Source organism: Haliotis rufescens, unplaced genomic scaffold (assembly GCF_023055435.1).
Source record: "Haliotis rufescens isolate VD_foot unplaced genomic scaffold, xgHalRufe1.0.p SCAF_4, whole genome shotgun sequence".
NCBI lineage: Eukaryota > Metazoa > Mollusca > Gastropoda > Lepetellida > Haliotidae > Haliotis > Haliotis rufescens.
Genome location: NW_025964112.1, coordinates 61681324 through 61701265, shown reverse-complemented (window position 1 = coordinate 61701265; position 19942 = coordinate 61681324). Strand labels below are relative to the sequence as shown.

Sequence of the window (19942 nt, the reverse complement as noted above, 5' to 3'; positions counted from 1 at the left end):
GCTGTGGGTGTTGATATGGTGGGTGTTGCTGTTGTGGGTGTTGCTGCTGTGGGTGTTGATACTGTGGGTGTTGCTGCTGTGGGTGTTATTACTGAGGGTGTTGCTGTTGTGGGTGTTGTTACTGTGGGTGTTGTTGCTGTGGGTGTTGATACTGTGGGTGTTGCTGCTGTGGGTGTTGATATGGTGGGTGTTGCTGTTGTGGGTGTTGCTGCTGTGGGTGTTGATACTGTGGGTGTTGCTGCTGTGGGTGTTATTACTGAGGGTGTTGCTGTTGTGGGTGTTGTTACTGTGGGTGTTGTTGCTGTGGGTGTTGATACTGTGCGTGTTGCTGCTGTAGTGTTGCTGCTGTTGGTGTTGCTGTTGAGGGCGTTGTTACTGTGGATATTGCTGCTGAGGGTGTTACTGTGGATGTTGTTGCTGTGGGATGCTGCTGTTGAGGGCGTTGTTACTTAGGATGTTGTTGCTGTGGGTGTTGTTACTGTAGGTGTTGTTACTGCGGGTATTGCTGCTGAACTGCTGTGACTGACCTGTGCAGAGACCTGTTCAGTGAGTCTGTCAATCTCTCCCTGGTCCCCAGAGGGTGTGGCTGGAGTGGGTGTGGCTGGAGTGGGTGTGACTGCTGGGGCTGGTGTCGACTTTGCATCACCCTTCCCCTGCTACAACACAGAACAAGTCATCTGCAGCAGTTGATGCCAATAATGGACATCAACATCTCTTTGTGGTGTTCCTTATTATCCTTCATTCAAACACAGATTTGACCGCCTCCGTGGTCTTGTGGTAGAGCGTCAGCCCGGAGAGCGGAAGGTCCGGGGTTTGATCCCCGGCCGCGTCATACCAAAAGACGTTAAAAGATGGTACTTGTTGTTACCCTGTCTGGCGCTCGGCATTAAGGGGCTAAAACAAGGACTGGTCAGCTCGGAGTCAGTATACTGTGTCTGAGTGAGGTATTCATGTTAAACTGCGGCATGGTATCTCAGTGAGCTAGCACTATAAATCGGCATCAGTCCGGACTAGTACAAGCAGCCACACACACACGTACATGCACGTCGCTATATAAGTGCAACCCAATTTCACCTCACCTCACCTCAAACACAGATTTGGATCCAGTCTATATTTGTCATCAAGTTTCTGATCTATCTTCATCAATATAACAAAACATGTCAATATAACAATATTGTCTCTCATTTATTTTGTCTTGGTCTGAGTCACCAAGTGAGACATTACTTGTTACAACAAAGCAACAAAGCAACAGAATCACTGTGGCTTGTAATTACCCAAGTCTGGGTCAGTCTTATCAGTAACTAGTGACATGACCAACTCTCCACAAGTAAAGGTAGAAACACATGAACCAGCTAGTCACACATAGTAACCACACAAAGTACATTACAGTCTTCCTAGGACAAGCATGGGTTACCATGCATTGTGACAGAACCTTGACCGATACAACGGCAGATCTAACCTTGCCCTATACAACCGCAGGTCTAACCTTGCCCAATACAACGGCAGATCTAACCTTGCCCAAAACAATGGCAGGTCTAACCTTGACCGATACAACAGCAGATCTAACCTTTCCCTATACAACTGCAGGTCTAACCTTACCCTATACAACTGCAGGTCTAACCTTGCCCTATACAACTTCAGGGCTAACCTTGACCGATACAATGGCAGATCTAACCTTGCCCTATACAACTGCAGGTCTAACCTTGCCCTATACAACTGCAGGTCTAACCTTGCCCAATACAACTGCAGGTCTAAACTTGCCCAATACAACTACAGATCTAACCTTGCCCTATATAACTGCAGGTCTAACCTTGCCCTATACAGCTGCAGGTCAAACCTTGCCCTATACAGCTGCAGGTCTAACCTTACAACATACAACTGCAGGTCTAACCTTGCAACATACAACTGCAGATCTAACCTTGCCCAATACAACTGCAGATCTAACCTTGCCCAATACAGCTGCAGGTCTAACCTTGCCCTATACAACTGCAGGTCTAACCTTGCCCTATACAACTGCAGGTCTAACCTTGCCCAAAACAACAGCAGGTCTAACCTTGACCGATACAACAGCGGTTCTAACCTTGCCCTATACACCTGCAGGGCTAACCTTGCCCTATACAACTGCAGGTCTAACCTTGCCCTATACAACTGCAGGTCTAACCTTGCCCTATACAACTGCAGGTCTAACCTTGCCCCATACAACTGCAGGTCTAACCTTGCCCTATACAACTGCAGGACTAACCTTGCTGTATACAACGGCAGGTCTAACCTTGCCCTATACAACTGCGGGTCTAACCTTGCCCTATACAGCTGCAGGTCTAACCTTGCCCTATACAACTGCAGGACTAACCTTGCTGTAAACAACAACAGATCTAACCTTCCCCTCTACAACTGCAGATCTAACCTTGCCCTATACAACTGCAGGTCTAACCTTGCCAAATACAATGGCAGGTCTAACTTTGACCGAAACAATGGCAGGTCTAACCTTTCCATATACAACTGCAGGTCTAACCTTACCCTATACAACTGCAGGTCTTACCTTGCCAAATACAACAGCAGGTCTAACCTTGCCAAATACAATGGCAGGTCTAACTTTGACCGAAACAATGGCAGGTCTAACCTTTCCATATACAACTGCAGGTCTAACCTTACCCTATACAACTGCAGGTCTTACCTTGCCAAATACAACAGCAGGTCTAACCTTGCCAAATACAACAGCAGGTCTAACCTTGCCTTATACAATGGCAGGTCTAACCTTGCAACATACAAGGGCATGTCTAACCTTGCCCCATACAACTGCAGGTCTAAACTTGTCCTATACAACTGCAGGTCTAACCTTGCCCCATAAAACTGCAGGTCTTACCTTGCCCTATACAACTTCAGGTCTAACCTTGACCTATACACCTGCAGATCCAACCTTGTCCTATACACCTTAAGATCTAACCTTGTCGTATACAACTGCAGGTCTAACCTTGCCCTATACAACTGCAGGACTAACCTTGCTGTATACAACTGCAGGACTAACCTTGCTGTATACAACTGCGGGTCTAACCTTGCCCTATACAGCTGCAGGTCAAACCTTGACCTATACACCTGAAGATCTAACCTTGTCGTATACACCTGCAGATCTAACCTTGTCCTATACACCTGCAGATCTAACCTTGCCCTATACAATGGCAGGTCCAACCTTGCCCCATACAACTGCAGGTCTAACCTTGCCCCATACAACTGCAGGTCTAACCTTGCCCTATACACCTGCAGATCCAACCTTGTCCTATACACCTGCAGATCTAACCTTGCCCTATTCAATGGCAGGTCTAACCTTGCCCTTTTTCTTGCCAGCTGCAGGAGGTTCCCCTCCCTGAGCCTTGGTCAGCTGCTTCTTCAGGTCCAGGAGTTTGTTTACAGCAGCTTCTATCAGGGCCTTCTCCGCCTTCTGGCCCTTCAGCTCCCTCACCTCATTACCCTAAAACACAAACGTCACTGTCAGAGTTGACGAAACAGAGGCTGGTCACTCTCATAGTGGAGGAATCACAGGTCGGTCACTCTCATAGTGCATGAATCACAGGTCGGTCACTCTCATAGTGGATGAATCACAGGCTGGTCACTCTTATAGTGGAGGAATCAAAGGTCGGTCACTCTCATAATGGATGAATCACAGGTCGGTCACTCTCATAGTAGATGAATCACAGACTGGTCACTCTTATAGTGGAGGAATCACAGGTCGGTCACTCTCATAGTGGATGAATCACAGGTCGGTCACTCTCGTAGTGGAGGAATCACAGGCTGGTCACTCTCATAATGGAGGAATCACAGGCTGGTCACTCTCATAGTGGATGAATCACAGGCTGGTCACTCTTATAGTGGATGAATCACAGGTCGGTCACTCTCATAGTGGATGAATCACAGGTCAGTCACTCTCGTAGTGGAGGAATCACAGGCTGGTCACTCTCATAGTGGATGAATCACAGGTCGGTCACTCTCATAGTGGATGAATCACAGGCTGGTCACTCTCATAGTGGATGAATCACAGGTCGGTCACTCTCATAGTGGATGAATCACAGGCTGGTCACTCTCAAAGTGGATGAATCACAGGTCGGTCACTCTCATAGTGGATGAATCACAGATCGGTCACTCTCATAGTGGATGAATCACAGGCTGGTCACTCTCATAGTGGAGGAATCACAGGCTGGTCACTCTCATAATTGAGGAATCACAGGTCGGTCACTCACAAAATAGATGAATGCTGTTAAACATCACTGTAGATTTGTGGACCAAAAGTTATGTTTCATCAAGCTAATCTGAATTATTAAAAACAACACTACCTCTTTCATAGAACCGATCCATTAATAGGGTAGGTGAACAAAAAACGAACAAAATTTACTCAAATTCAAAATACTTTCTGTAAGCATTGTAAATAATGCACCTGTTTCCATGTAAGAATTGTCAGAAATGTACCTGTTTTGCCACCTCCTGTGTCAGTCTCTCAATCTCCTCAAGGCTGGCTGCTGATGCAGGCTTGGGCTATAAACAGAAGGCACAGACCTTATTGACTATAATAAAAGGTGTCATGTATTCATGTTCTCTCAACTTCTAAATGGCTATCAAAAACTTCATGTCATCAGTGATCAAATACACTTAGGAAGTAACTGTACCTGTCCCGAGGCAAGAGAGTTAACTGACTATAAAAGTCCAGTTTCCACCCTTGCCGAACTAGGCTGGTATTATGGAGTTACATTTTGGCTTGACTAACGAGTTTATGCATAGTCCAATCAAAATCGCGCACCAAAATCAAAATCCTGTACGTAAACTGTTGTGCAGATTTCGATCGATTGGAGGATTTGCAAAACATGTGCACCGCCAACTTGTCAGCAGATATTTTCCAAATCTTTTCATGTTTTTAATCAAGGTGATCATGTGATTTGATGCATTTCGCGATGTAAGACCCGTTTTATCACACTAAAGATCCTGATTATAGATCAGATCGTCCTGACTGGGCGCCACCATTCTGTGTGAAGCAAACGCAAGTGATACGAGAGGTGGAATCTGATTGGTCCATAGGAGAGGCTTAGAAGGGACATAACTGGTAAAAGCCACTGGTGGTGCTACGATCAAGCCCAGTAATTCCAGCTTAGTTCGGCAAGGGCGGAAACTGGTCAGTTAACTCTCTTGCCTCGGGAAGATGAGGCAAACCAAATCAGCCAGAATGTGAGCAGTGATCTTAAGGGTACTATCAGTGGTTTCTACGCCTACTAAAAGGTCTTATCACCATAACTCAAGTGCTGACATGTACAGGTTTTTTACCCTTTTTATACTACGGGTTTATGACGATTAAAGAAATAAATACAAACATCTTTTCGAAGTCGTTATAAGGGACATCAGTCAGAGTCTCACCTGAGCGCCTGCAAATCTCTGCTTCAGCTCCTCGATCTTGGAAGCTTCTATCTTCTGGAACAGTGGGCTTGGCTGGAATGGAAGGAGATCCATGTTTAATCAACAAGAACCATGTTAAATACAATTTATTTTGAAAATTACAATTACAATTTGAACAAAACCTTTGAAGTAGACACCAACTCTTCTATATGACTGACTTGTCACCGGATCAGATATGGTGATAGGGTCAAGTACTGGTTCATACTTTTCACCAACAAGCCACTACCAGATGCAGGGGAAGACTGGATGAGACCATTCCATCAGAGACAACAAATCATTGAAACAATAAACACTCTTACTTGACACCAAATCTGGAACTGTGTCTCAAAATTCACAGGCCTCAAATTTGAAAATTGGTCACAAAAAGAGCTGTAGCAGTACAAATGCGACAAGTTCTACATTCTAAAACTGTTGTTGAACTCTAACACAAAAGATGCTGGACTTTCCTAATTTGTGTTTGAGGCCTCTGGGTCTCATCACACTTCTCCACACAGAGTTGTTACCTTGCCAATCTTGTGTCCAGATTTGAGCTGACAGGTGAAGTTACTGACGATGATGTTGCAGTCTGCAGGGGCGTTGAGCTGCTCCTGTATGATGCCGCTGGTGACGGGCAGGTAGGGCTGGAGTAACACGGACAGCTGGCACGCGATGTTGGCAGACAGACTCACAACACATCCAGATCTGGCCCTGTGGACCACACGACAATAACCACATATATGAGATTACTACGCGATAAATTGCAAAGGACAATGAAGAGCAAGGGTTGGTTTATTTCATGACAAAACATTGTTCTATCATGACGTCATTTCGGAAGACTCGCAACTTGATGACACTGTATATTGGAATGTCTAGTGAGTTGTTCCCCATAGATGTAGCTTGGCAATGCAGATAAACGCGATGGCCGAACGATCACAGGAGAAAGTCGGAGAGATATGAAAATCGTTACTGAGAGAAAAACTCGGGTAATCGATGTGAGGATTGTGAGAATATGCAGGAAATACCCACCTGTGCATAAAATAGACTTGTCCGACAATGCCGCGGTCGGATTCTATTGAGGGAGTCATCATTATTGAAATACGGGTAAATATCTTCAATGCTTGTACATTTTATCCTCATACGTAAAGAGTGAGTGAATGAGTTTGGTTTTACGCCGCTTTTAGCAAAATATTCCAGCAATATCACAGCAGGGGACACCAGAAATGGGCTTCACACATTGTACCCATGTCGGGATTCGAACCTGGGTCTTCGGCGTGACGAGCGAACGCTTTAACCACTAGGCTACCCGACCGCCCCTCATACGTAAAGAAGCTGTAAATAATGGTGATATCTCATATAAGAAATAAATGACTTGTGGTCATTATTTATCATACAACAATGCAGGGAGAAAACAACATTCTATTTCATGACAAACTACGACCACAAGTCATTTATTGTCCCCTTCTTCATTGTCTGGCACAACCACATATGACCAACACCACCTCACCCTCACCCTCAGCCATAAAAGGCACTCAAGAATATAATGGAATATGATTATATTCATATTACCTGTTAGAGTGAGTGAGTGAGTGAGTAATGTTTTATGCCGCTTTTAGCAATATTCCAGCAATATCACAGCGGGGGACACCAGAAATGGGCTTCACACATTGTACCCATGTCTTCGACGTGACAAGCGAATGCTTTAACCACTAAGCTACCCAACCGCCCCTTACCTATGAGAACATCAGGATCATAAATAATAAACATAAATAATCTATGTGTCATATATATAGGTCATGAGATGCATTACTGTTGTTCATTGCTGATCATGATGACATTGGGTCAGTCACTGGCTCACCTCAGCCCCTTGTGTTGTAAATAGAACAAGCGCATAGTTGACAAAGTCATCTATATCCCCCGCCCATTTTAACACGTTATGTTCCCAAACCAGGTAACTGACCCAACATTTCTCTTAGCCCATCTCAAAATAGCTGCAATGGAAATTCTAAAATAAACATTTCTAAAACTCCTTAATATCAAATGGCACTAGTTCAGTATGCGCTTTATATATAGACATGCAATGTTTGGCAAGGAAATATTTAACAGTTTATTTGTTATACTACTTAAGTAAACCAATCCTATATTAAAACTTAAATCCAACTTGTTGTCATGGAAACATAAACAATAAAAATTTCTAAAAGTGCTATATATCAAAAGGCACCAGTGACCAGTTCAGTATGTACCTGGTAGACATGCAAAGTTTTGTAAGAAAGTATTTAACGGTTTTTGAGTTACACTCTGGAAACGAACACCACCCCTGTAGAACTGAAGTCCAACTTATTGCCATGGCAACGTGAAAAATAAGAATTTAAAAAATTCCTAAATAGCAAGAGGCACCAGTCCAGTATGTGTCTGTTAAACATGCACAGTTTTTGTTGGAAAGTATTGAATGGTTTTTGAGTTACGCTCCGGAAACGAACAGCACCCTTATAGAACCTAAGTCCAACTTATTGCCATGGCAACGTGAAAAATAAAAATTTTAAAAATTCCTAAATAGCAAAAGGCACTAGTTCAGTATGTGCCTAGTAGACATGCAAAGTTTTGTAAGAAAGGATTGAACAGTTTTTGAGTTATGCTCCGGAAACGAACACCACCCTTATAGAACCTAAGTCCAACTTGTTGCCATGGAAACGTAAAAAATAAAAATTTATAAAATTCCTAAATAGCAAAATGCACCAGTTCAGCATGAGTCTGATAGACATGCAGAGTTTCGTAGAGAAATATTTAACGGTTTCTGAGTTATGCTCCGGAAACGATTTCGGGATGCACGCACGCACACGGACGGAACCCATTTCTATATCCCCCGCCAACTTCGTTGAGGCGGGGGATAATAACTCTGGTTACGTACCTTTCCTGTGGAGTCCCTTTGGCTAGCACCCATGGTTTGTTTGCCTGCATGTACTGGTTCCCCAGGCGTGAGATACTCAGAATATTGCGAATAGAGTCTCGTATCCTGCAGCAAAATTACAAAGAAAACAAAATTTCATGTTCGGCAATCGATTGCAAAGTGTAAAAGACACAGTTCATCACATCACCTGAGCAACATCTACAAACTCACATGTGGCAGTTTACAACACCAACGATGCAAACATATGTGACACCTCACCCTTTGTGTGTCCGACCCTGAGTTCCAAAACCTGTGTTACCCAAATCCAGTATTACCCAACCCTGTGTTCAAAATGCTATTTTACCCACTCTGTCTTCCTTGTGTTGCCTTACCCACTGCTATCACTCTGTGTTACCCCTGTCAGTGTTACCCCACCCTATAACCCCACCCTATGCTCCAACACCGTTAACCCCTCCTCTGCACCCTGTCCCACCTGTCCTGTCACCCACCTGACACTCTCCATGTTGTCAACGTATGTGGCCAGCTCCCTGTTGACGAGAGCAATCAACTTCTTGTCTTCCAGAGAGAGATTCATGTCCTGGATGGTCCCCTCAAAGCAATTGGACACAAACATCAGCGCCCTGAAAACATCACACAATTATCATAAGTCTGCCGACATTCAGAAGCAGGGGTGGTCACATGTATTCCTCCACATCAACTCCAGGAGTTATCAGCAGTCAATACAAACCTGTACAACCAAATGTACATTCTTGGAGTTACTGTCATTGACAGTGGTTTCATTATCTCACACGCATGGTGTCAAAAATGTGTGGCAGCAGCAGTCAATTTCAGAGAAAACCTAAAAACATCTCCATTTATATTGAGCTCCCCAAATAAGTATCACGATAAATATCACAACCCAAGAATCACAATTTTTAACAATAGATAGTTAGTCTTATCGCGGCACCTCGGCTATCTTTGCTGAAGCAGCAGAAAAACTTGATAACATATTTCTCCCCATAAGACAAGTTATTGTTTGTTTGTTGTTTAGCGCCGCACTCAGCAATATTCTGTCTATATGACGGCGGTCTGTAAATAATCGAGTCTGGACCAGACAATCCAGTGATTGACATCCTGGACATCAATCTACACATTTGGGATACAATGACATGCATCAATCAAGTCAGCGAGCCTGACCACCCGATCCCGTTAGTCGCCTCTTACGACAAGCATAGTCCTTTTACAAGCAATGGGTTGATGAAGAACTATTTTACCCCTTATCTTCACGGGTCCATTCATCCTCATAACATACATGGGTAGCTTGAAGATAAATTCTAACCCAGATCAAAGACAGGTTACAGTGAAATGTTTATAATACCAACTTATTAAACTGGCACAACTGACACATTCTCTACCGTATTATTACCGGCATATCTATGTGTGTACATCTTGACTTACTTCAATGTACAAATTGATTCTATCCCTACAGATCATCAGCACCACCTTATTGCCTTTATGTCCAAACACCCTTAATAACAGAACTCTGTAGTCCATACCTGTTGATGAAGTTGCCGATGTTGTTGAGGAGTTCGCTGTTGTTTTTCAAGAGGAAGTCATCCCAGCTGAAGGCAGAATCCTGGGACTCTGGTCTGACATAGAGGAGGTAGAATCGGTATACGTCCGGCGCGATGCCGGTGTCCCGAGCCTGGTCCCCGAACACACCGACACCTCGGCTCTTGGAGAACTTGCCATCCTCGTAGTTGAGGTACTCTAGAGGAAAGTAGATCATGAAATCACACTGAGCGATAATCAGTTTCAAAATGTCAAATCCCAACTGTCAACTCTATAATTACATCATATCAAATGAACGTGATTGTTTATAATGCAAAACGAAAGAAAAACATGGAGTTTCACTTGAAGATGTCACCAATTCCTCAAACAAGCTACATAGTCCGCTGTGTGGTGAGTACCAGCACCAACATGACCAGTAACATGAGTGAGTGAGTGAGTGAGTAGTGGGTGAGTGAGTGAGTAGTGAGTGAGTGAGTGAGTGAGTGAGTGAGTGAGTGAGTGAGTGAGTGAGTGAGTGAGTGAGTGAGCGAGCAAGCGAGCGAAGAGTACTTCAGTTATATCATGGCGTGTCTCAGCTTGGTGTTGGAGGAAAGCCCAAAGTGATGCAGGTCTCGAGACATTTACAACTTTGCCAAAACCCACATCCACGGGTATGGTGCTGACAAACCTAGAAACATAATCGTGGCGGACCATGATTTCAAACCACAATCCCAGATTTCTGGCACATCATGGGACACAACTCTGCACAGCGAACACGGCAGGAACAATCAATGAAGCATTGAAACAGTCAAATGGACCAAACACTAGTATAAGCCGAACAAGAAACTACGACGGCTTGAGCACAGGTTCATGATGACACACAGCCGTGCACACATTGTGACCACCCAGTCCTCATTAGTCAGCTGCCCCGTCAACATCTGGGCTACAATTGGCCTTGAGCATCCCATGCCTGTCACACCCCATCAAATTCCAGGTTAGAATTGTTTTTCAGCAACCCATGCTTGTCGCAAGAGGCGACTAACGGGATAGGGTGGTCAGACTTGCTGACTTGGTTGTCATGATGTCATTCATCATATTTTAATTACATCGATCAATGCTTATGATGTCAATCACTGGTTTGTCTGGTCCAAGGTCGATGATTTACAGACTGTCGCCTCATAGCTGGAACATTGCTGAGTGCGGTGTTAGACAACAAACAAGCATTAGTCAACTCCTATGACAAGTATGGCATCCTGGGGCCATCTTCTGCCCTGAATCCCCATAGGGGACTTCTTACTGAGAATACTTGACTTTATACAAGAAAATCCTATCAATCTAGAGAATAAACACCAAACAATCGAACACAGCCCTTGTGACAAACACCTCATGTAACTTGTTTGATAGGCATTACTTAGAAGTTGACGGATGACAAGATAGACACAATTTTATGGATAACAACTTCTTTAATACTGTGAAAAGCGGCGTTTCAGTATACCGAAACGTCGCTTTTCTCAGTATTAAAGAAGTTGTTATCCATAAAATTGTGTCTATCTTGACCTCATGTAACCTGACCACACTTCAGTGTTGGTCTACAGACAATACCCACCTGTTGCCAACATGCTGTTGACGATGGTGTAGTTGTCGTCAGCTCCCAGCAGGGTGCAGGGGAAGATGACGCTGTGGAAGGGAACGTTGTCTTTGCCGAGGAAGTTGTACATCTCCACCTACAGACAGTACAGTCATGAATTCTACATGTGGCAAGCGTAAAGCCCAGAGACTTGTAGGACATGGTAGGCTTCATAGTCCTCGAAGTTTCTGGATGGAACAGTTTCTAGTAGGCTGACTGAACCAGATCGACAAGAGAGCACTTCAAGGCCTGTTTCAACTAGACTGGTTTCTACTCTACAGGTCAAATGCAGATTGGATGCCTATTCAGAAAGAGCGAATTCCTGCTAGCTTCCAACTTTATTTGAGCCCCTTATGGTTTATTCTCCCTGCAGTGTTTTATTGTACGATAACTAACGACCACGAGTCCTTTATTTCTTATATGAGATATTAATATTATGTACAGCTTCTTTAAGGAAGTTAAAGAAAGGTAGAAACTTTAAAAATATTTACCGGTACCCGTATTTAAATAATAATGACTCCCTGAATAGAATCCGATATTGGCAATGTTGGATAAGTCCATTTAGGAACAGGGAGGTTAAATTTGGTCGTTCCCGCACATTCTCACAATATTCATGTCGTTTATCTGTACCTTTTCTCCCAATAACGATTGTCATAGCTCTGCCACTTTTGGATACGATCGTTAGAGCATTGTGTTTATCTACGTTGCCCAGCTACATATATGGGGAACAACTCCCTGGTCACTTCCCTCTCAAAACTAACGTTGTTCAATTTACGTCATCAAGTTGCGAATTTCCCGAAATGACGTCATGATCAATATTTTATCATGAAATAAACCATGCTGTGTTCTTAAATGTTCTTTGCGATTTATTGCATAGCTATCTTATATTGTAGATTCAAGACTAGAGACTGTCCTTTCTCAAGACATTCAACAGTGACAATATTCTGAACTTTCCCGAGAGGTGAGACATAAATACCAGTGTGAATGAGTTGGGTTTAAAGCCGCTTTTAACAGTATTACAGTTATATCGCGGGTTGTCAGCTTAATGAGGGAGGAAAGCCCGAAGTGATGCAGGTCTCAGATGTTTACCACTTCAGTGAAACCCACAAGCACGGGTATGGTGCTGACAAACCTAGAAACATAATAGGGGCGAACCGGGATTCGAACCCACAATCATAGGTTTCCGGCATGCCAAGGGAGGCAACTCTGTACAGTGTTTCCCCTGGCCCTACATAAGTACTAGAGCCCATTACTTACCGGTATTGCTTCTATCACTTATTTGACCAATTGTATTGCCATTTTGATTGTAAACCTAAAACTGTGGGTTTAAATATATCTTATTTCCGACACCATATACATTGACTCATGACCATCTAGGCACCGGTACTACTGTTACCTTGTCTGGGTTCTTCCACCACTTCTTCCACTCCTTGGTGTAGTTGGCGGTGATGGAGATGTAGCCGATGGGAGCATCGAACCACACATAGAACACCTGCAACATCGTCACGTCAACACCATCAGCCCCAACGTCACGTCAACACCATCAGCCCCAACGTCACCATCTCGTTTCACACTTGCAGTCAATGTCACGGAAACAATCTTGACACTTCAGTCTTATAATTATGCTTAACCTTGTGAGTTAGATTATTTTGATAAGACAGTCCTTATTAGATTAACTAGAACTACATGGAGAATTGAACGTATTGATGAATCTCCTATATGCAAGAAAACAATATTTTTTACTTGACACTGCAACATCCAATGTTCCAAGCAACGTCTGACATCTGAGACGCCTTTAGCAAGGTCCGCTAAACCAAAGCACTTCGATTATGCGTTCACAAGAGTTACTAAATTGGGAACAAGTGAAGCAACTGAGCTGATTTCAACATGGCATCCCCCTTCGCGATACAGTGTGTGGACATCACAAATAGCGACTTGACCACATCCACCATCTTTGCCTCCTCATCAGAGTGCGGGTATGCTAGAGGGCAAACGCAGCCAGCGGCTTGTTCATAGGGAAATATTCCGATGATCGCTGGTACATCAGCACTCCTAGGGTTATTGAATTCGCAGCTGCTCACCTTATCAGTGTATCCTTCTAGCGGCACAGGCGTCCCCCACTTCAGATCGCGGCTGATGCATCGAGGCTTCAAGCCGTCCCTGATCCACGATGATGTGATAACTTGTGCGTTGTGTGTCCACGTTCCCGTCTCAAACACTCTGTCTAAATGCTGACGCAGCTGGGGTTCAACCTGGGAAGAAGCCTTTATGTTCACAACACGGTCACAGAATTCAACATTCCACGTTGAAGTAAAAACAGCGGAAGTGTAAGTATCTGTAAGTGTGTGACTTCTCATCTTCATCAGCTCGATACCATAAGGCCAGGCTGAGGGCAACCAATGTCATCATATTGTACAAGGGGGGTCACTGATTGGAAATTATGGTTCTGATATATTGACTCACACGTATCACGCTATATCAAGTTGTATAGACAAGAATTACTCAGGTAGACCTGCAGTTAATTAACTCAATGCTAAACTTCTGCTAAAAATGAATTAGGCTGATCCATTAAATTTTCTTTTCATGGTTCATCTTAACCATGGTAATCTAAATAAATGTAAACATTTCAGTGGAAGTAAATCATTAAATTAGTGTGGATAATGATTATTTTGATATGCGATGACATCGTATATTGTACACGTTTAAAAGAAACAGTGAATGTTTTCTTACACCAGTTAGCAATTCAGGGATTCACCAACGATCCCATTTCATGGTTGTACAATTACTAAACATCAGGCTGATCAGAAGATACTCTATTGAAGTCAGCTACTAAGACAAGCAGCAATCCCATGAATGACCAGTGCCTACCTTGGGCAGGTCCAGGAAGAGATGCTGGGACGTCTTGATGACGGGGGTGCTGCTGCAGATCTTACACTTGGGCTTCTTCAACTCCACGGCGTTGATGAGTTTGCCACAGCCATCACACTGGTCCCCTCTTGCATCATCGTAGCCGCACAGTGGACATGTCCCTTCCACGAACCGATCGGCCAGGAACCTGCACAAGAAACAAATGTCTCAGAACTTCTTTCTGTTCATTCTGCAGCAAGTGCCTATGTGCAAGTTGTTGTTTTAATCAGAGTGTGTTTTCTTTTAATGAGCTTTTTAAGCATGTTGCATATAATTTCTGTTCATCCCTCAACCTTCAGCACTCTAAAAGGGTGTCTGAGCTGGGACAAAATGGCAGTCTCAGCACTTTTGATTGAAACCCAATTTTTTTTTTTTATTTTAATTTTTATTCAGTCATATACTCAGGATACAGATGCACTCGAAAAACAGTACAGCTTTATGAATACAGGTACTTCTCAAAAGGATGTGGTACAGAGGAGGCCTAAGGCATAATCCACAGCATGGTACAGATGAAGGCATATTTATGTATACAATTAAGAAGATGCGTTATTTATGGTACATCAAATTATGTTGCAAGCATCAAGTGAATAAGTTATTTTGCAGTTTGAGTAAACAAAGCCCATTTTCTATTAAAGGCAGAGTTGAAATCCAATTTTGTCCGTTTGCTTACACAAATACACGACATAGATCCATCTATCACCTAGTTATCAGCACATAATACAGAGACAATGTCTGGGAAAATGTCTCAGTTTCACACAGGGCAAGACTGCATGTTCCATCTCTACACTTAGTACCATCTTATCCCTAATACTTAGACTGCATCTGAAAAACAATGTTCTCAACAATATCTCGCAAGGATCAAACACAATAAAATGAGATATGCGTACCTGACACACTTCTGACACTGAAGCTGGTCTACACTGTCCTTGAGGATGAAGCCTTGATTGTACAACTTCCAGAATATATCCTGAGCAATTCTAGAATACAACAGTTGAGTCAGCACAGTGTGAAGTGTAAAGACTAGCAAACATGGTACTCACACTCATCATCAAAACCATTATCCCTTGTATTATGTCTCCAGGCTGTTGCCACTGACCCCCTGAACCCATGTGACACCAAGTCGGGGGTCAGCAGTGACGTCATCTCCATCTGACTTAGGGACAGGTCATTTATCATAGAGATGGGATGAGGGATGGGGTGGGGGGTGGAGGGTTTCATGAAATATTGACACAACAACGAAAGAGGGGGTTCACCAAATTTAAGAGGAATCAATGAGAGTTCTAATTTTCAAATAAAAATGTCACAAAATTGAACACTATACATGGACTGGTTGTTTATTATATGGAATGGGGAGTGGTGGGGGAGGGGGAGGTCATGGGGAAATGTTACTTGTATTTGGGGGCGTGATACGTTACACATAATGGGTGTGTCAGGAAATTATTAAGGCCAAGCTAGCCCTTCCCAAACAGACCCATCCTCCCACATAAATGAATATCACCAATTCAGCACTGAATTTCTCTCACAGAAAACCTTGAAACTGATCAACAATCAAAATGCTTCTGAATCCCCCTATCCAACCGCAACCTCACTCACTCACTCACCCACAGTCACTCCAACAAATCAGATAATTCCTACACCTACTCAGTTTGTTCTTTTGTCGTTGTCCTGCCAAAGTAGTCAAAGTCGATGTTGAGCCACTGGTAGATCTCGGAGTGTAGTTTGTTGTATTTATCACAGATCTGTTGCGGGGTGAGGCCTTCTTCCATGGCCTTCGTCTCAGTGGCAGTGCCGTACTCATCAGTGCCACACACATATAGCACATTGCGGTTCCGCAGTCGACAGAACCTACAAGACAATTCAAACATATCATGCACTCATACACTGACTATCCCACAGATATCATCAGGGTTAGAAACTAACAGTTTTCGTCCACTAGTCCTTATATTGATAACATACAGCAAAACCCTTAAAATGGGCCAATTTCTACTAGTCCTTAGGATAGCTTTACTATTGGGCAGTTTGGTAAGGACTATAGGACCAGTGCCAATTTCTAACGCTGTATCATATTCTTATCTATTACTCGCCCTTTGAAGATATCGCTGTTTAATAGCAAAGAGCATGCTTATGTTATGCAGGAACTAGTTTCACTAACAAATACTGAAAACTCTCAACATCTCTGGGCTTATCTAATCACATTGCATGTGGAGATGATGGATCACTGAGAGGAGCTACGCCCACTCGATGACCCCAGCAACCCTGTCACGATACTGACATCACAGGGCATTGTTTTGCTGGTGTATCTTGCAACAAAATTTCACAAATTACATCATAGGGTTTTGTGATGTGTTTGGAACCTTTGAGGTGCTGAATTCTAAAGGTAGGCCATATCCACACAATTGGGATATGATGACCAACCAAGTCAGCAAGCCTGACTACCCGATCCCGTAAGTCGCTTCTTATGAAAAGTATAGTCACCTTTTACAGCAAGCATGGGTTGCTAAAGACCTATTCTACCCCGGATCTTCACGGGTTACCGTCAGAAGTAATAACTGTAAATGTGAGAGGATACTGCAGCTCACCTGGAGAAGACATCGCCACTGAGTACACAGCCGATGATGTTGCCGAGGTGAGGGACGTTGTTGACGTAGGGCAAGGCACTGGTTATGAATATATTCTTCTCCCCCTCACAAGGTAATCTGAATGCACATCACAACAATAATTAGGCAGGTTCTAACATAGTGATACTCAATTACTTTCACTATTATAAGGGTAACGCTATTTTTCAGGGCATTATCATTTGCAGAAGCCCGAGGTCTTCCATTAACTCTCCGACGAAGGAGGGCAGTTGAAAAGACCGAGGGCTTCTGCAAATGATAATGCCTTGAAAAATAGCGTTACCCTTATTATAGCTAAAATGGATGGAATTTTTTATCAAATAAAAAGAAACAACAATATCGGTTCTGAAACACTTACTGCAATCAACACGAATGTCACTGACCCACTTTTACAAATATGGAAACGTCATAGAACAAACCAGATGGCGTCACTATTCAACGTGACATCACTATCCCTACCCTATGATGTCACCTAACGACGGGCATGATAATGGCCCGTCGTCAAGCAATATGAGGGCATTATCAAGTTACAGTGCATTATCAGTTTAATGATAATTCTATCCATTTTAGTGATAAAGAAATATAATAAGAAACCAGCTGAAGAGGACAAGAAGTAACCAAATGTTGACATATACTTCAAGGTCATAGTATTCATACACCATAACTTTCACAGGGCACGGGTGGCCCAGTCGTCTTTGGTGCCACAATTCATAAAAATCTGGGCTATGTTACTGATAAGGGAGATGAGAGAGATGTGATGTGAGTCCTGAAATGAAGCTATGGAGGTGAATGGGGACAGGTTTTCATCATAAAAGGATGGAGGTACAATACACAGGATATAAGAGGAAGTAAGATGTGTGATAGTCTCACATTGGGTGTTTGCGGAGTCTTGGTTTGGGGCTAGTGCTGGCGCCGGACAGAAAGGACTTCTCTCCTGTTGCAAGCTCCTCCGCCGTGATAGTTTTCTCTGGTTGCAGGAACTGTGGGATAGACATAATGTTGTCCTTATCAATGTTTGAAACAACACAAAGTATTCGTTGTTAACAAATAGTGGGATATCCATAATGCTATCATTGTAATGGTTGGATATAACAAAAAGTTATTCTTGTAATGGTGGGATATAGCACAAGGTATTCGTTGTAATGTGGGATATAAAACAAGGTTATCCTTGTAATGGTGGAATATAACACAAGGTTTTCGTTGTAATGTGGGATATAATAAAAAAGTTATTCTTGTTATGGTGGGATATAGCACAAGGTATACGTTGTAATGTGGGATATAACACAACGTTATCCTTGTCATGGTGGAATATAATACAAGGTTATCCATGTAATGGTGGGATATAACACAAGGTATTCGTTGTAATGTGGGATATAACACAAGGTTATCCTTGTAATGGTGGAATATAACACAAGGTTATCCGTGTAATGGTTGGATATAACACAAGGTATTCGTTGTAATGTGGGATATAACACAAGGTTATCCTTGTAATGGTTTGATATAACATAAGGTATTTGTTGTAATGTGTGATATAACACAAGGTTATTCTTGTAATAGTGGGATATGACACAAGGTATTCCTTGTAAAGGTGGCATATAACACAAGCTATTCCTCGTAATGGTGGGATATAACACAAGGTTATCTTTATAATGGTGGGATATTACACAAGGTTATCATTGTAAAGGTGTGATATAACACAAGGTTATCCGTGAAATGGTGGGATATAACACAAGGTATTTGTTGTAATGTGTGATATAACACAAGGTTATCATTGTTAAGGTGGGATATAACACAAGGTATTCCTTGCAATGGTGGGATATAACACAAGGTCAGGTCAGCTGAGCAAAACAGGTGATACACAAAACAGTTGTTTTCCACATGGTTTGATGAAGCATGATGTGTCCTCTAGGTGGTGTGATATGACATGATCTTATCAAAGGAGAGGAGTGATGCAACACGGTATCCATGTCACAGAGAAGCTTGTTTTCACCTGAAACTCATCTACCGGGGCTGCAGATTTGGCAGCCTGTTGAGCCCCTTCCGCTGTGTGGCCCTGCATCCCCTTGTACAACTTGGCTGTGTCGATGTTGGCTGGAGGGGGCACCGGTTGGGCCAGCAACGACGCCTGCAGGAGGAAACATGGCACCAGTAGCTGGAGTTTCTATGTTAGCAGCATCAACTTACAGTATCCAGGGACAGACATGTAGTGTTTTCCAAGCGATCCACAGGGGACTCACTAAGACATCTTGGTGTGCCCTTCGGAATTTAAGTGAAGGAGAATACTTTTGATTCATCTTCAAATTCAGTGAATGTTTTTTCATCATGAGCTACATAATAAACAGATGTAATTTAGACAGTTCCATTTCATTTAGATCGATATCATCCAACCTAATTTCCCAGGTCTACTTTATGAAGTAGAATAATACTGTGGGGGAAGTATTCGTGTGTTCTTTTTACAACCTTGTCCAGATTACCTTTGTGAAATAAACAAAAGGTGTGCCCATCTGCAGGAACATATTTTAACAGTGCCATTGGCAATAAAACACAAGTAATTTCCTATCCTAGTTTGTACTATGAAAGTTGTATAAATCTTACCTTCAGAGATTGTACATTCCCCCCTTCTGTGACCTGTCTGAGCGCCCCCTCGACCTGCGTGAGATCTGCCACGGTCTGCCCCCACGCCTGGATGGATGGACACTCCTTCACACTGTCTGTAGGAATCGGAACACTCGCAGTAATGTATTGGAAGATAATAATGGGTATGCCATGGTGGCTAAAACAAATTAACTACATTGTTGAGTTGGTCTGGGACGTTGGTCCTGAGTAGGACCTGGGTACTCGCAGGACTACCCGTACCTGTGGTTAGTCAAGTGACATATTGTTTTATGACATTAACAATAGAACTCCATGGTTACACTACAACTCAATAATGTTTGCATTTCTTGA

General features: G+C 43.0%; 1 protein-coding gene across 2 annotated transcripts in view; it reads right to left on the bottom strand.

The window, feature by feature from the left end:
- LOC124116091 (methionine--tRNA ligase, cytoplasmic-like) overlaps window positions 1-19942 on the bottom strand; it is a 35449-nt gene that overhangs the window by 1534 nt on the left and 13973 nt on the right. For both annotated transcript variants that reach the window (XR_007218072.1, XM_046477307.2), the window contains exons 6-23: window positions 19592-19707; window positions 18987-19121; window positions 17867-17976; window positions 16961-17077; window positions 16023-16226; window positions 15269-15358; window positions 14343-14529; window positions 13556-13726; window positions 12871-12966; window positions 11454-11571; window positions 9853-10066; window positions 8806-8937; window positions 8318-8422; window positions 5937-6120; window positions 5395-5466; window positions 4459-4524; window positions 3323-3466; window positions 528-656 (exon numbers count right to left, since the gene is read on the bottom strand). Coding sequence is in view for 1 of the 2 variants with exons in the window: in XM_046477307.2 (XP_046333263.2) it covers window positions 528-656; window positions 3323-3466; window positions 4459-4524; window positions 5395-5466; window positions 5937-6120; window positions 8318-8422; window positions 8806-8937; window positions 9853-10066; window positions 11454-11571; window positions 12871-12966; window positions 13556-13726; window positions 14343-14529; window positions 15269-15358; window positions 16023-16226; window positions 16961-17077; window positions 17867-17976; window positions 18987-19121; window positions 19592-19707 (2390 nt within the window). In the remaining variant the exon portion in view is untranslated. The remainder of the gene's footprint in view (window positions 1-527; window positions 657-3322; window positions 3467-4458; window positions 4525-5394; window positions 5467-5936; window positions 6121-8317; window positions 8423-8805; window positions 8938-9852; window positions 10067-11453; window positions 11572-12870; window positions 12967-13555; window positions 13727-14342; window positions 14530-15268; window positions 15359-16022; window positions 16227-16960; window positions 17078-17866; window positions 17977-18986; window positions 19122-19591; window positions 19708-19942) is intronic.